General features: G+C 51.0%; 7 protein-coding genes across 7 annotated transcripts; 3 read left to right on the top strand and 4 right to left on the bottom strand.

Annotated features, from left to right (window-relative positions):
- Window positions 1-157: 157 nt before the first annotated feature.
- Window positions 158-2,783, bottom strand: EPUS_00061 (uncharacterized protein; the record flags this gene model as incomplete). Its single annotated transcript, XM_007789091.1, has 3 exons — window positions 158-1,767; window positions 1,837-2,460; window positions 2,588-2,783. 3 exons carry the CDS (start codon window positions 2,781-2,783, stop codon window positions 158-160), a joined length of 2,430 nt encoding a protein of 809 aa, XP_007787281.1.
- A 490-nt stretch (window positions 2,784-3,273) lies between these two features.
- On the top strand, window positions 3,274-4,404 carry EPUS_00060 (uncharacterized protein; the record flags this gene model as incomplete). Its single annotated transcript, XM_007789090.1, has 1 exon — window positions 3,274-4,404. One exon carries the CDS (start codon window positions 3,274-3,276, stop codon window positions 4,402-4,404), a length of 1,131 nt encoding a protein of 376 aa, XP_007787280.1.
- Window positions 4,405-5,195: 791 nt separating this feature from the next.
- On the bottom strand, window positions 5,196-6,970 carry EPUS_00059 (uncharacterized protein; the record flags this gene model as incomplete). Its single annotated transcript, XM_007789089.1, has 3 exons — window positions 5,196-5,245; window positions 5,363-6,582; window positions 6,639-6,970. The coding sequence occupies 3 exons, from the start codon at window positions 6,968-6,970 to the stop codon at window positions 5,196-5,198; spliced, it is 1,602 nt and encodes a 533-aa protein (XP_007787279.1).
- A 2,163-nt stretch (window positions 6,971-9,133) lies between these two features.
- EPUS_00058 (uncharacterized protein) lies at window positions 9,134-10,561 on the top strand (the record flags this gene model as incomplete). Its single annotated transcript, XM_007789088.1, has 3 exons — window positions 9,134-9,162; window positions 9,213-9,912; window positions 9,965-10,561. 3 exons carry the CDS (start codon window positions 9,134-9,136, stop codon window positions 10,559-10,561), a joined length of 1,326 nt encoding a protein of 441 aa, XP_007787278.1.
- Window positions 10,562-11,554: 993 nt separating this feature from the next.
- Window positions 11,555-11,956, bottom strand: EPUS_00057 (uncharacterized protein; the record flags this gene model as incomplete). Its single annotated transcript, XM_007789087.1, has 1 exon — window positions 11,555-11,956. One exon carries the CDS (start codon window positions 11,954-11,956, stop codon window positions 11,555-11,557), a length of 402 nt encoding a protein of 133 aa, XP_007787277.1.
- A 448-nt stretch (window positions 11,957-12,404) lies between these two features.
- On the bottom strand, window positions 12,405-13,394 carry EPUS_00056 (uncharacterized protein; the record flags this gene model as incomplete). Its single annotated transcript, XM_007789086.1, has 1 exon — window positions 12,405-13,394. The coding sequence occupies one exon, from the start codon at window positions 13,392-13,394 to the stop codon at window positions 12,405-12,407; it is 990 nt and encodes a 329-aa protein (XP_007787276.1).
- Window positions 13,395-13,957: 563 nt separating this feature from the next.
- EPUS_00055 (uncharacterized protein) lies at window positions 13,958-14,926 on the top strand (the record flags this gene model as incomplete). The annotated part of the gene is made up of 3 exons (XM_007789085.1): window positions 13,958-14,097; window positions 14,153-14,690; window positions 14,741-14,926. 3 exons carry the CDS (start codon window positions 13,958-13,960, stop codon window positions 14,924-14,926), a joined length of 864 nt encoding a protein of 287 aa, XP_007787275.1.
- Between the last annotated feature and the right edge of the window lie 130 nt (window positions 14,927-15,056).

The following is a 15,056-nucleotide window of genomic DNA, read 5'->3' as shown; positions in this document are numbered from 1 at the left end:
GGGGAGTTTGCTCTTGAAACGCATAAATATGCTTCGTCGACTTATTCGGGTTCCCACTCCCTTACTTCCACTTTTTTTCTCGTCTCCACTTTCTTTGCCGCCTCCACAGCCTTCGCCGTCTTCGCCGTCTTCACCGTCTTCACCGTCTTCACCGTCTTCACCGTCCGTCTTCTTCACCGTCTTCACCGTCTTCACCGTCTTCACCGTCTTCACAATCTCCTTCGTCTTCACTTTCTTCGCCGCTTTCACTGTCTTCCTGGCCTTTGGTTTCTTCCTCATCTTCACTCCCTCTCTCGCCTGCCCTCGCTGTCCTAATTCCATTTCTCTTTCTACGTTCATTCACCAAACGTAAACCTGTCACTGCTTTCATAGTGTCTTCGTGGTCAGGACCAAATGCTTTACTATACCCCTTCAATGCCTGCTGAAAGGCGGTCCTAGCCTTTACCAGCCTACCCTGGTCCCTGTAGACAAGTCCCAGATTATACAATAAATGAAAAGTGTTAGGATGCTCTGCAGTTAGAAGTCTCTTATTTCCTTTCAACACTTTCATGAACATCTTCTCAGCGTCAACCAGCTTACGCTGCGCCCTGTAAAGCAAGCCCAGATCAAGCTGTGCATATAAAGTCCAAATGTCGTCAGCACCCAATATCTTCTCATAGCCTTGGAGTGCCCCCTTCAACATTATCTCCGCCTCATTTATCTTGCCCTGAGCCGAGTAGACAGGGCCCAGCTGGCACAACACATAAAGTATCCATTCAGTTGCAAAGCTAATGTCCCGTGTCTTCTGAGATCCTTCAAGTAGATGCTGATACAACATTTCCACCTCGGTCGTCTTATCCTGGCCTGGGGACACGTTGACCAGAATATTGAATATATCGAGCTTCAGTGTACCGATATGGCTGGAATTCACTATCATTATACAGCCTTTCAGCGCCCTCTCGAACATCATCACAGCCTCGGGTAGCTTATTCAGTCTCCGGTAGACCATTCCCAGCGTTCCGGCCAGGCGATAGGTTTTTAGGTCATTGCTACTTAATCGCTCCTCGTGACCTTGTAGAGACAACTGAAGTTTCTTCTCCGCCGCCACTAATTGCTGGTTAAATAAGTGTAGATAGCCTAACTCGTATAGATCCGCTATATCCACACCACTCCAGTCTATCAACCCTTCTAGCCGACCATGTTCCAGCCGTGAGACGTGTTGACCAAGTCGACGAGTGAGCTTCCAGAAGTCTGCGTCGTTGTCATGATGCTTGGTGTTTTGCGCAATACAGTGGATGGCCAGCAGGCAGAATTCTGCATCAAACCCGCGATTGAGATATTCCAGCGTCCAGTCATGCACACAGGTGTGTAAGCTATAGGTTCCTGCCCCAACCTCCACTAGTGAATACTCTTGAAGTTTAGTTATGGCCCTATTGAATCTTGGCTTGCTCTTCACTACATCCTGCAACCAGGCTGGCCCGGATTCGGCCCCTTCTTGGAAGAGTTCGTACCAGAGGTCCTGATTGCTTAGGTAGGCCATCAATCGCAAGAGATTCGCCGCCTCAGGATCTTGATCTTGAACCTGTTTCAGGGACATATTCCATGTAGAATAAAGAGTTCGATCCGCATATTCGAGTAGCTCGTTGCTATTGTCCGCGAGGTCGTCCCAGCTCTCTTGGTACATCTGTAGGTAATCGCTGAAGCTATCTGTCGTCTTCCTAAGGTATGATCCTGCCGTGGTCAACGCCAGCGGCAGCCCAGCTAGTCGGTTGGCAAGTTTACGTGCACCTGGGTTTAAGAACGGTAGGACCAGTAGTCAGCTACAGGATGAATATTTCCTTAACCGTCAACTCATACCTTCTTCAGTCGACCGGCCCGACCAATTTGCCAGAATGGTCAGGCTTTGGTCTATATCCTCAAACTTGAGTAGCGGTAAACGATTGGCAAATGTAAGACCCGAAAAGCGTGTTGTTATCAGGACGGAACCTTGGGTTCTTTCTGGGAAAAACTGCCGGATATCATATCCAGTGGAACTTTTGATTCCAGGCATCTGGGGATCGTCGTAATTGTCGTAAATAACCAGCCACTGGTCGTTCTCTGGCTGTGATAGCCACCGTCGTACATATCGAACCGCTTGATCTTCATCGGGCTGGTTTTCCTCGCTTCTACGCTCTTCTTGGCCGATGAGCCACAATGCCAACTGAACATAGCCAGTTGTAAGAGTGGCTGCATTGTTGGCGTTGAACCAGAGTACCGAAGAATAGCTTTTATGGTGATGTTTCGCGAAGTGGATGCTTAGCTGAGTTTTGCCCATCCCTCCAAGACCTGACACAGCAACAATGTTTTGTTTTGTGGTCTTTGGTGAAAGCCACTCCTCCAGCTGTTCGAGTTCCGGTTCTCTTCCGACAAAAAGATCATCGTCAATTTGCGGTGCCTCGCTGAGCCTCAAGCCAAGCTGGTAATTGGGAGTGATTTTGGTTGCTGATCAGAAGAGGTACGTAAGCGTAGATTCAAGGAATTTTACTTGACTTCAAGATGAGAGCTCCGAGCGACGAGGCTCGGGCCGCAGAGAAGCAAAGCTTCAGTTGTGACAAAGACTACAACATACCTGATTCGATATTGAAGACATTGTTGATCGTGCCGGAAGAAATGCCGACTTGGAGGCCTTGGTTTCGATCACCTGAGAATGTTGCATTGTGCCCCATATCCAGTATCTTTGCCTGCAGGGCGGTCATTTGGGCAGCATTTGGGCGAGCTGCGAGATGGAGGAGGTCTCCGTTCTTGCAGGAATCTGCTCTCACCATACGTGCGAGAACTTAGAGAGCTCGTGTGATCACGGTTGTTGACACCGAGCTCAGGTGCTCCTCATAGACACAGTCTCTGCGAAGTGTGAGGACTCGGAAAAGCTCAGCAACAACTGCTAGCCGCTGACAATTATGGGCGGCCCCCACAAAACGTCAAGACCCTGGTCAAGCACAAGGCTGGCGATCGTGTTGGATGTACTGAAAGACGCTAAAGGCGAATTTCGCAAAGCAGATCCAATCGGAGAGCAGCTGTCGGGGTTCTGCACCTATCAGTGTATGGAGGCTCAATGCTGGCCTGGACAGGCGGCATATACATAAGCCCACTATGCTTACTGAGCATAATACCAATACAATGATGAGATCCTCCCACCGCTTCCCAGGTTCTCTTCTCTTGTTGGAACCTGAATGCCTGAGATCGGTCGCTCAAACAGTTGATTGACCATTTGATATCAGCGCTCTCCAGGGGCTAGAATCTCCTTGAGTGTACGCTATGGCCACCCGAAAGCAACTCTCAGCAGCTGCCTATACAGTTGGGCTTATCTACGTCAAGCCCCTCGAGATGCACGCCATTACTGTGATGTTAGATGAGGAACATGACCCTATCACCCTACAACAGGGAGACAGCAACGAGTACACGCTTGGTCGCATTGGGGCGCATAATGTCGCTATTGCAGGGCCAGCCCGAGGTGCGCAAGGGAAAGTTGCTATCGCTGACGTGGTAGGGCGCATTCCTTTGACCTTCACGAACATGACAGTAGGACTGCTGGTCGGTATTGGGGGCGGCATACCTCATCTCCCGAAGATGGATGTGCGTCTTGGAGATGTCGTCGTTGGGGCGCCTGAAGTTGGGCCTGCGGTCGTACAGTATGATCTCGGAAAGCAGCTTTCAGACGACTTCGAGGTCACCAGAACACTCAATAAACCTCCAGCGCAGTTACTCAAGGTTGTCAACATATTGGAAGACAGGTACATCCGACAAGAACAAGGGGATGAAAGCTTCTTCACGACCCACCTAGATCGATTCACCAAATACCCGAGAATGAAAAGGTTATACAAACGACCAGCCACCCCAGATCGATTATTCCTTACCAGCTATGCCCATGAAGCCGGCACACAGTGCACGCAGCACGATAAGCAGTACGAGGAACAGCGACCAGATCGCGATCCAGCAGATGAGGTACAGATTCATTACAGCACAATCCTGTCTGGCGATCGGGTCATGAAACACGAGGTCACCAGAGACCAGATCAGCGCAAAACATAACAACGGCCTTTGCTTCGAGATGGAGGCCGCCGGGCTGATGGATGTCTTCCCCTGTCTCGTGATCCGAGGGATCTGCGATTACGCAGACTCGCATAAGAACAAAGACTGGCAGGAGTATGCAGCAGCGACCGCTGCAGCCTATGCACGAGAGATCCTCCTTTCTATGGCTGAGAGAGTCGTCAAGGATATAGGGACCTCCACCGCTCCAGATAGGAGTGGGGGAAATGTCGGTACGGACGCTTCCAGCGGGCACGGGGGTAATTCTTCCCATGTGGTCTTCTCTGGCAGCAACAATTCAGGCGTCCAGTTGGGGCACAACACCGGCACCATCAGTGGATTTACATTCGGGAAGCAGTAGATACATCAAGGGTTTGGTCCAACATGAGAGTCCTCGACAACATACCACTTTCGGAACCCAGCTGGTTGTCCGCTTTGTATAGACCTTTCGCATGCAAGGAAAGAATACCACCGAAGTGTTCTGCTACTAGTATCGGGGTACTCCAGTACCTATCTTAGCTCACATACAAAACCTTTCAGGAGAATGGGAACAATTATGTGTCTTAACTTCGCATCCAACCTCCCTAAGGATCTGCAAGCAGACGGCCAGATCCTTCCTACACAGAGTTATCCCTATTTCGGAAGCGTGCCTGAATGGAACCGGTCCCGGAGGAACAAGACCTGCAATAAAATCATGTATTTGCAAGTCCAGCTATATCAGACATATTTATGGCTTCCGCCCAGTGCCGGTCTGGAGTGCATGCTACTCAATGCTACGATCAAGATACCAATTCACTGCGCCTGGATTCCGATAGACCCGTCAATGCCTGTCTATTAGTCCTTATTGTTCTACCCAGATTGCTCCATTCCGTTCACTCCGCTTCTCTAGGTGTTGGTCCCAGCTGAGGTTGTCACAGCGTAAGGTGTAACTGGGAAGCGAGATCATGAGGCCTACCCCTTCAATAATTCCTAGTTGATCTCCCTGTCATCCTACATCGAGCTGTGAAAGCCAGAAGGACAGAGAAACCTGAGGCAGAATGAAACTCTCGCGTCTTGGCTTCGAGTGAATGAGTTGTCATTGTCGGGCTTAGATATAGTAACCTATGTCCACCTTCCCTCCATATATCACCTGGCGCTGGAACGCTTCAGTCATCACCCCTCGGCAGCATCAAACATATCATTCTTTCTTCGTCCTTCATCCTCTATAAAAGCTCAAAGCTCAAAAGGCAGGCAATCAGTCCATCAGTCCATCGAACAAGCCAAAAACCCTTCCGAAAGCTTCATCAACCTGTCTCTCGCTACCGGAGATGCCTTCGGACCTTTACCCTGTCGCAACGCGTCCCTCAACTGGAAGACCTCCATCACAAACTCCGACCGACAATATGAATCCTTTTTCCATATCTCCCATTTCTGGGCCTCTGATTCCGGTGTTATGATCTGCTGGATTGTCATCTCTCTGAGTAGGGCTCTGTAGGCTTGGGATTGGGGCTGTGGTATTATTGATGGAGGGGGTCGGATTGGGGCTGGAGGCCGCTGTTGAGACTGCGAAGCAGCGGGAATCTGTCGCTGCTGTGCTCCTGGGACTTCATATGTCGCGAGAAACGTTTCTGCCGACTCGAGTAGTGCCCGCTGTCCGTGTGGTCTTGAGCGCGGGTCACCTCCTCGCAGATTCTCAACCAGTTCCGTAACATCTCTCTTGAACTGTGGCCGGAATGTCAGCTGTTCTTTCCACTCTTTCCAAACCCATGCACCTTGTTCTGCCGACACTACCCCCTCCTGGATCATGTGCTTTATAAGCCCGCTGGCCTCATTATACCGTCTCTTCAATTGACCTCGGATCTGTTGCTGGTGAGTGGGTGGGGTTGATATATCCCCTTGAGCTGTGCTTCCGCAAGCTTGAATAAATTTTTTGCTCCTTCTCAAGAGACTCCGCTCGCCTTGTGGTAGTGATCCCGGATCAAGTGACTCAGCCTTTTGTAGCGTGTCGATTGCTGATTCCGTGAAACATGAATGGAGTTCTGGGAATCTAACCCATGTCTCCCAAGCTCCATGGCCTTGATCTCTTGTCATCCTTTCCGTTCGTATCATACCTTCTATTAGTGATTTGCATGCCTGATCCTGCGACTCGGATGACATGTCAGAATTACCCTGTGAGAGCCCACTTGCTTGGGTTGAGGCTCGTTTTGGTTGAGCTGGTTTCAGACGCTGAAGCTCTCGACCTAGGATCTCTCGTTGCTGATCCAGGTTGTGCCAAGCTGCAAGAAAGGCTTCTGCGAGCTCTAGTCTTCTCTGCTCTTTCCGTGACAATCGCGATTCCGAAGGCCCAGCTTCATCGTCCTCTTGTAACTCTCCTAGCACATTGCACATTACATCACAGAATACGTCCTGATACATGGGGTCTGTTCTCCATCTTATCCACTTCTCCACAGCTTCTTCTCTTGATATCAAGCCTTGCTGAGCTATTTCACGGAGGTACGCATGACACGCACTGGAACGAGGTGAGAGAGCAGGTGGTTTCTCCTGTTTAGCAGGCTGTGCGCTTTTAGGTAAATATATTAGCCTGCTGAGTGCTGAGACTGCTGAGACTGCTGAGACTGCTGAGACTGCTGAGACTGCTGAGACTGCTGAGACTGTTGAGACTGCTGAGGCTGCTGAGGCTGCTGAGGCTGCTGAGACTGTTGAGACTGCTGAGAATGCTGTGACGTTTGACTCGACTGCCGCGGATCTCGGGTCAAACCTGATTGTTGTTGACTTTGACGTTGTTGTTCTCCTATCCCTTTGGCTTGCTCTGGCGGCTTTTGAGCTTCTGGTGATCTCTTGTCTGCTTTCTTACGCTGTTGAGGTGGCTCTGGAGATAGCTCTCCTAATTCTTGTTTGTCCCGTTTCGCGCCAGCGGCAGGTGCATTTTTCGTGCCACTTGGCCGCATTCTGGTTATCCTCCTTTCTGAGAAAGCTTTTTTTGTGTCTGTTCGATGGATGGATAAAATCGAGGGCTGGCTCTGATCAAGATTATATAGCCCATCCACTCAGGGTCAACCAGAAACACCCAGCTGGGATTGGAATGATAAGCGACCAAGGATCAAGGAAATCTTTTGTCTGAAATGGGACTCGTCTGGGATGGGATTTGACAGAATCCCATCAGCCAAAACACAATCCCATGGCCGCAAAAGTCTTATTGGCGGAAGTATCATCCTACAGCCAATTGTGACGTAGAAGCTTGGAAGGAAAAAAAATACCTAACCTGCATGAAACGTAACGCACTATGTTCCCAAATTTGCTGTCCACTGCTGCCGGATGTGTTTGCCGGAAGCTGTTGCCATGGACTTTACAGAGAGCAGAAATTCACAAGCAGAGATGGCGTTGAATTTTGGCGATAACGAAACGCATTGTGTTCCTGGGCTTTTTCTCCGGCGACCTTTCAAGAGCCCCTATACTCAGACGCAGCCCATCTGGATAGTGCCATTTGCTCATTGTCCGCAAGCTTGCTATCAGCCTGTCGGCCGTCCAATAGCTCAGCCACTTGCCAAAGCCACCGCCGCAGTGATCAGTGTCCGATTGTCTAGAACAAAACTTCATGCAAGCGACTCATCCACGAGGCACATTCGAGCAACCAGAAGCTTACCGTCCAACCCATCGGGAAATGCAGGTGGAGCTCGAAGTTCAACCCTGGACCAGGGACGCGGGGTTGTGCACCACAACTTACACTGCTAATTATACCTTGCAAATCCTGACACACATCGTTTGAGAGTGTCTGGGTTTCGGCAGTCTGAAACTGGCGTTGTGTTGCTGGCTGGTCTCTAGCAAAGCTGGGCCATGCTTTGCATTGTAGATCCACGCAACTCTACTATACGGATCGAGGCGGAAAGCTCAGTGCAGAAGAGGGGAAGACAACGTTGGCGATGTATCGGAGAGTCTACATGAACAGGCCCTTGTGCCAGATGCTTCCGAACCAACCAGGACGGGCTGCCGGGCTGCCGGGCTGCCGGTCAAGCTTGGCGTACTTACCCCTGCCAAGGAACGGAGGTCGTCAGACGGGGAACATCCCTGCGCCATAATCCGGGGCTTTCATGCTTTGTGTGCTGGGAGCGGGTAACATAAAAAGTTTCCGGACCAGTTGGCCTCGCTTAACACTGGGATGGTGCGGGACTTGTCCAGGTGGCTGAGGTAGATTGGCACGTTGATGCTTTTCTTAGGCATGGTAAATCGAAGCACCACGCTCAGGAGATTATTTGTGCATCTTAAGATGGTAAAGTGCGGTATCAGGTTTGCCAATACTGTCGAAAGAGAGCTTTGCGTACCTTATCTCTCTCTATCTGCTGCTGATGGCCCAGCTGCTCAGCAAGTGTACAACTCACGGCTTCCAGAATCACAACCCTTCTCATACACTTCATGAGAAGTTCAGCCCCACTTGTTTTGCGCCTCCCTCCGCCCCTCCTTTGCCTCTTCAGTCTCGACAAGCAGCTCCATTACGTCCATGCTGACAACCAGTAGGACGCCACAATAGTACACATATAATCTGCTAGTAAGGAAGGTCATTTGACGGGGCTCACAGACCTTTGTCAATGAAGCTTCAGCTATCCATTCCCTGGCCAAATCTACGCCCTCATCACGTGCTGATCATACGCTAGTTAGTACAGAAAAGCTAGCGTCTACTTATCCTAGTTAGCAATATTCATAACTTTTGATGCACGACTTCGTAATAGCTGTAAAATTACACCTCCTTGTCTGCAGACGACCCTCCAGTCCTTACGTGTATTGCAAGTATTATCTTACCATCAGCTACGCTGCTTGCATCTTTCATATACGGCCTAGAACAACTGACAATCAGCATCCAACTATGTGTGCTTAGTGTTTTAGAAACACCGCACAGCGCCCTCGGGCCATTATTACGGCGTCAATTTTTCAGGGCCTGGATGGCTAAGTAGTTCATCAGTACGGAGTAGTTTGACGCCACAGTGGATTGCCACGTGAAGTCCGGCTGCGGGTAAAGTACAACTCCGTATGTTACCTCCCATTCAAGGGTGCCGGCCTGTGAGCCTTGGAACCCTTCGAAAAGGCTGCAATAACGTGAGTAGACATAGTTGCAAGAAATGGCATGCAAGGCAGGTTTTGTCGCTGCGTACGTATAACGCTGTGTTTCCTTGCTGATGGCGAGACGCAAATCGCCAGGAATCGCCAGGTTTCGCCATCCTCGATCGCCTTTGTGTATAGAAAAGGCAGCCTCATCAAATACGCTCTCCATGTTCAAAGCCCCGGTGGAGCAGATGCCATGGCATTGGCTGCGAAAACTGCCGACCGCAACAACCGGTCCGCGCTACCACCACCGTGGGCGCCCAGCCAGTTGAATCAACATTCTGTCCCTAATGAAGATGCCGTCTTCTCGGAGAGCTCATGGTCTCAGAACACTACTCACAGCGCCAGGAGCACAACTGCGACCTCGTTCAATATCCAAGGATCATGTTCCAACGCTGAAGCCCAAGCTTTAGGTTCCCTGTCTGGGGCAGACATAGAGCTGTCTTCTATTTCTGGCCATGGATATCCTAACGACGACCCTCCTCAGCAAATCTCGGAAGACAGCACTCAATTCCACGATTTATCCGTTATTGTGACCGAGGAACAAAATGAGTCACGCAACGCTTTGGAGTCTTCCAACCGGCAGTGGTCATTTGCCACATCCTTCAAAGACTCACTGCGTTCCGCTTATCAATATATCCCGAAATACGAGATCACTTCAAACACGATGGCTCTGATGGCTCTCATTCTAACTGCATTCTTTGGTTATGAAACATACAAACTTGCACAAGAGAGCAATCGGCTGGCCAAAATAGCCACAGGGGCTCAGCTTCGCCAGACCTGTAAGGATGAGAAGGTTGGCGGAGACTGGAAGAATACATGAACAGCATAGCTAATATGTCACATAGGAAAAGGGAGCCTTCAGCGAGGTGTGCAAGCAGGTCTTGAGCTCTTCTATTGGGTCGCCTTACGTCCCTGAAACGTCGAATGTCGTGAGGCGTGTGCTTGGATTCCTCCAGCACCATCGAAATTCCTCAGCAGTCATCTATCCAAGACTCTATGAAATTAGCACTCCACGTTGGTCATTTGTATTTCATGGGTTTTTGATCAACCTCGTTCTGCTCATCACCGCATGCACTATATCTGGGCTCAATGGCGGTGGCTTCCAATCTATCAGGCGACTACGACGAACCCATGGATCTCAACCAAGCGCTTTCAACCCAGTTGACATTAGCCTTGCGCGTATTCAACCTGACGAAAATGCTTTATGCTTCGCCAGCGCGTTGCAGGGACATCGGCCAAGAGCTCGGAGAAGGATCGTTCAATACGCATACAAACAAAACCATGAAGAGTACAGTAGCTCTCGAAGCCTCAAATCTCAATTGACCGCTTCTGGTCCCTTTTACGATCGCTCCATACATTCTCAACCTCCCAGAGATTTTATGAGCCTCGACAACGGGGTCGTAGACAACTCATATCAAATTTCAGAGGGGAGTCATTCATGACATACGTGGAGCGTCATCTATAGAGCACAGTAATTCGCGAAGCCTAGGATCTCAATCGGCTGCTTTTAGTCCCATTCATATTCGCCTCCCACATCCTGAATCTCGGATAGATTCTGTTGACTTTCGCACTAACTCGCAGGCATCTCAGGTTGCACGTCAGAAAAGAGCTTTGAAAAGAACGTTTTGGGAACCGTCTGAAAAGGTCCGTGGCACAAAGAAGAGGTCATGGCATCCAAATTGTGAGATAACGATCCACGTTTCGACTGGCCGTGATCGTCTAAGAGGTGTCAAAATATGGTTGTGACATTATCGGCCTGTTCTAAAGGTTCAAAAGTATCAACTGCGTTCATCGACAACATCACAACCTTCTCGTAGCCTAATCATCACCCGATATACCCCCCATACCTTGCAAACTCCTCATCCGCCCTCAACCTCTCCATATCTTCCTCCCTCAAACCAATCGCTACCGCAATTTCGCTGTCCCGCGTCCTTGGCATCAAATATATCAAACTCTCAACCGGGTCAAATTACGGTCTCCGCCCCGCCTCAGGTTTGCCCAATCCATAATTGAAATCAAGCTCATAACAGTCTAACTGTGCCCACGAACTGAGCATGAGGTCCGCTAAGTCAAACGTCGCTGTGATGGACGAGCGTGTGGTTGAGCAATGTTGCGAGGGCACGGGTATTGTATGCCAAGTTCGATGTGTTGGGGTCTAAAGCTGAGCGAAACTATGATGCGACACCACCCAACGGCTCCTCAACCAGCTTCTAAAGCGAGTACGTATGATACGTTATATTCTGCACAAGTCCTGGGTATGTCTATGGAATATTCAGATCATGTCGTACATTGACAGCGCGGGCACATGTTGACTCGTCTGTGGGATTCAGGCCGGGGAGGCGGGCGCGGATGACGGATTGCTAGATAAAAGCTCAGGGCGTCGTTGGTGGAGATGTAGCCTAAGGGGGTTGTGATGGTTTTGGTGGCGAGTGACTTCAGAGCGGTGAGAACGTGGACTTTGGAGGGGAAGGTGGTGCCGGGTGGACATTCATGCTGTTGGTGATCGGATGGGACGGAGTGGGCTTCACAATCTGATGAGCGAGCTCGGAGCCTGGTTTATGGGAGTTATCGAGTAAGTGGATGAGACTGCGGCGACCAAGGTTCACGCATGAAAGTTGTTCGCTTGTGAATTGTTCATTGCGACAAGCTTTGGAAAAGAGATGGATAATATGACCTTGGCCAGTCATGTCCATTGTGTTGTGCTGACCAACGATGGTAAGCAAGAGCGCCGCGGTGATGAAATTGGCTAGGCGGGAGACTGGCGCTGAGTCTGGTGCGGAGTCGTCAGAGCTTCCTGGAAGGGTGTTGCGAGGTGCAATGATACTTTCGTCCAGCATGCTGATGGGGAAGTCGGCTCATCTGAGATTGTCCATTGTCGGTATGGAGGGGTCATGTCTGAGATCTTTCACAACCAGAAGAGGAGCTTTCCCAGTGGCTATGAGGACTGCTCGTCAGTATGTTGTCAGCAAAGGTTGGGCCGACCGCCCTCTACTGTGCTCTTGCAGGGCCTGGTATCCACTTCGCTCCCTGAGATTGACTGTTCGGATTCATTTCGTGAGCTCGACACAATAAACGTCCTGGAGGCAAGATCCAAATGTTGTACGAATTCGTATACTTTATTTATCACAGGTGTTCTCGTGTCTGCTCCGTCATGCTTTATGCCAAGACCTCAACTGAAGTCGGCCTGGTGAGTACGGGGACTTTCTTGTCCAACATGAGTCGTGAGAGGCCATCCGCGTTGCGTTGAGGGGCTCGAGCCTCTCGGCTGAAATCTTCTCGTGGTGCTCACCCATTACGCAGCTGCTTCACAACTGCATCCCGGATCCCTCCGTGCCCTTCCTTCGTTGGGTGAAAGACTCTCGCCACACCCATGTACCACTTTCCCAACCCGCCCAGGAATACCTCCTGTGAGTGAGCACGATGGACTTCTTCTGCGACTCTTTCATTGCCACTACCATAGTCCAGGTTGAAGAACCATGTATCCGATCTCATGTCATCCGGCTCGCTGACCCCATCTTCACAGAAGCGATGACCCTCGAACATCTCATCCATATCCACGTACTCGGCTCCAGCAGTCTCGGCGGCGGAGCGAATGACATGATTCAGCATCCTGACAAGATGGTTCAGGTCCCTTCTGAGTTGGCGAGTCAAGAATTGCTCTGGATTTCGTATACTGAAAGTAACACCATCGCATGCCGTAGTCTCCTCGTTGAAGAAAGTTGCATAACCGGTTACCAAAAGCCTGCCGCTCGGCTTCATTCTCTGCTTGGCCAGTCTAACCATCCTGGCATAACTGTCAACGAACCTCCTGCTCTCGATCAATCTCCTACTCTTCCGCAACTCACACTCACATGTCCCCAGAGGCCGCCATTGATACACGCATTCGTTCAGGACGCCAAAGAAATCCACTTCATTCCCACCAACAGTCAGCGTCACGAGGTCACTATCCCCAATCGAGTCGAGCTGATGCCAGAACACGCTGCCAGTGGTAGCTCCACTGCAGGCCGCGCTTTGAAAGAGAACTGGGCCAATGGCTTTGGCGAGCTGAACGGGATAGGCATCTGAAAAAGGGCTGCAGAGCGAGTGACCATGGGTGCCGGCCCCGTTGCCGGTGGCATAGGAGTCGCCTAGGGCGGTGTAGGTTGTTATGATGGGAATTGAGGATGTGTTTAACTGGAATGGAGAAGCGAGTACGGGTATCAGGAAAGCGCAGAGATAGGTGATGATGAAAGTCATGGACGTCATGATCGAGGACAGTCTTGAGGCGGTTGACATGGTTGGTACAAGTCGCAATGCAAGCGTTACTGAGAGCTTCTTCTTGGTTCGCAGCAGTGCTTCAACATGTCATTGACATGGACGGGTGGTGAACCAACTTCAAAATATCTAAAGAAGGAACGTAGGTAAATAGACTGATGAGGATGTATTAGATCCCGGAAACGGCAAGGTAGATAGATCCGGTGGCGGTCCGTCCCGAGCCAATGACGTCTTCACAGACGCCTTGAAAAATCGGAAGACATTGAAGTTGGTAATCATTTCTCTCCTGATCATTGTCTAAGATAATTAGAGGCGAATCCAACAGATGCAAGTCGAATGTAACTCTCCCTAACTTCGATTTGACGTAAACGACAGCATCTGTTGGACAATCTGCCCCTGGACATCTCCACCACAGGTCACTACGATTGATGTGTCTGGCCAGGCTGGCACCATGCAAAATTCATGTCTCTAGACACCTGTTCCGGCGAGGTTACTCAATTATCTCATCTTCGCAAGATTGGCGAGTATCGAGTCTCACCGGTCGCGCCCAATCAACCCTATCTGCTCTATCTGCTCCAAGGAAGATGAAGGAAAAGAAGCTTAAGCCACGGCTGCACGTGCCAGACTACTGCGAAGTTGAGACAGTGAAGGACGAGGGAGGGAAGACGATATGGCCTGCTCCTGCTGACGCTATGGAGAGAGCGCGGGCGTTCATTAGAGCATGGTGTGCATTGCTGCCGTTGCAGTCACTTTGATGCCACGGACTGATCGGGTAACAGTGCCCAATCAGGCAAGCCGACCCTCCTTGTCCCAGATAAGGACGCCGATGGTCTTTCTTCCGGCGTGATCCTGCATCGGACGCTCACCGCCCTCGGTCTTCCCACTGACCTCATCTCAACCCACATCGTCACCAAAGGGAGTTCAATCCACGACTCCACCGAGCGAGACCTTATGTCTACAACCTACAATCCCTCCTACATCATAGTCCTAGACCAAGGCTCCCGTGCCGCCCCTCGTGTCATAGATAACTCCTCCACAAAGTCTCTGATCCTAGACCACCATCTCTCCGACTCTTTCCCAGAAGACGCCCTCGTAGTATCAGCATGCCACTACCCACCCGTCGCCACCACCTCCCTCCTAACCTACCTCACATGCCTCCCCTTACACCCCTCTCCCACCACCTTCACCGAATCCTGCGCCTACCTCGCCTGCATAGGCACCCACGGCGACCTAGGCAACACGCTCAAATGGCTACCCCCGTTCCCCGACCTAACTCCCACCCTAAAACAGCACACCAAAAAAGCCATCAACGAAGCCGTCAGCCTGATCAACGCCCCGCGTCGAACAGCGCGCTACGACGTCGCAAGCGCCTGGACCGCGCTCCTAGCCTCCACCTCCCCGAAAGACCTTCTCACCCACCCTCGCCTTCCTATCAGCGCGAGCCGAAATCCACGCCGAAGTCGAACGCCACACGCACAGCGCCCCGAAATTCGCCCCCGACGGCCGCATCGCCGTGCTGCGCATCCACACCCCCTCCCAAGTTCACCCCGTGATCGCAACGCGCTGGGCCGGGTATCTCTCCTCGCACGCGCTCGAGATGGTCCTAGTCGCCAACACGGGCTATCTGGCCGGGCGTGTGAATTTCTCGTGCCGGATCGCGCGGTGTGCGCGCGCGCGGGCCGC

The sequence above is a fragment of the Endocarpon pusillum genome, assembly GCF_000464535.1.
Source record: "Endocarpon pusillum Z07020 unplaced genomic scaffold C734253, whole genome shotgun sequence".
In the NCBI taxonomy this organism is placed as follows: Eukaryota; Fungi; Ascomycota; class Eurotiomycetes; order Verrucariales; family Verrucariaceae; genus Endocarpon; species Endocarpon pusillum.
Note: the sequence above shows the minus strand (reverse complement) of the source record. Positions and strands in the feature narration are given on the sequence as shown.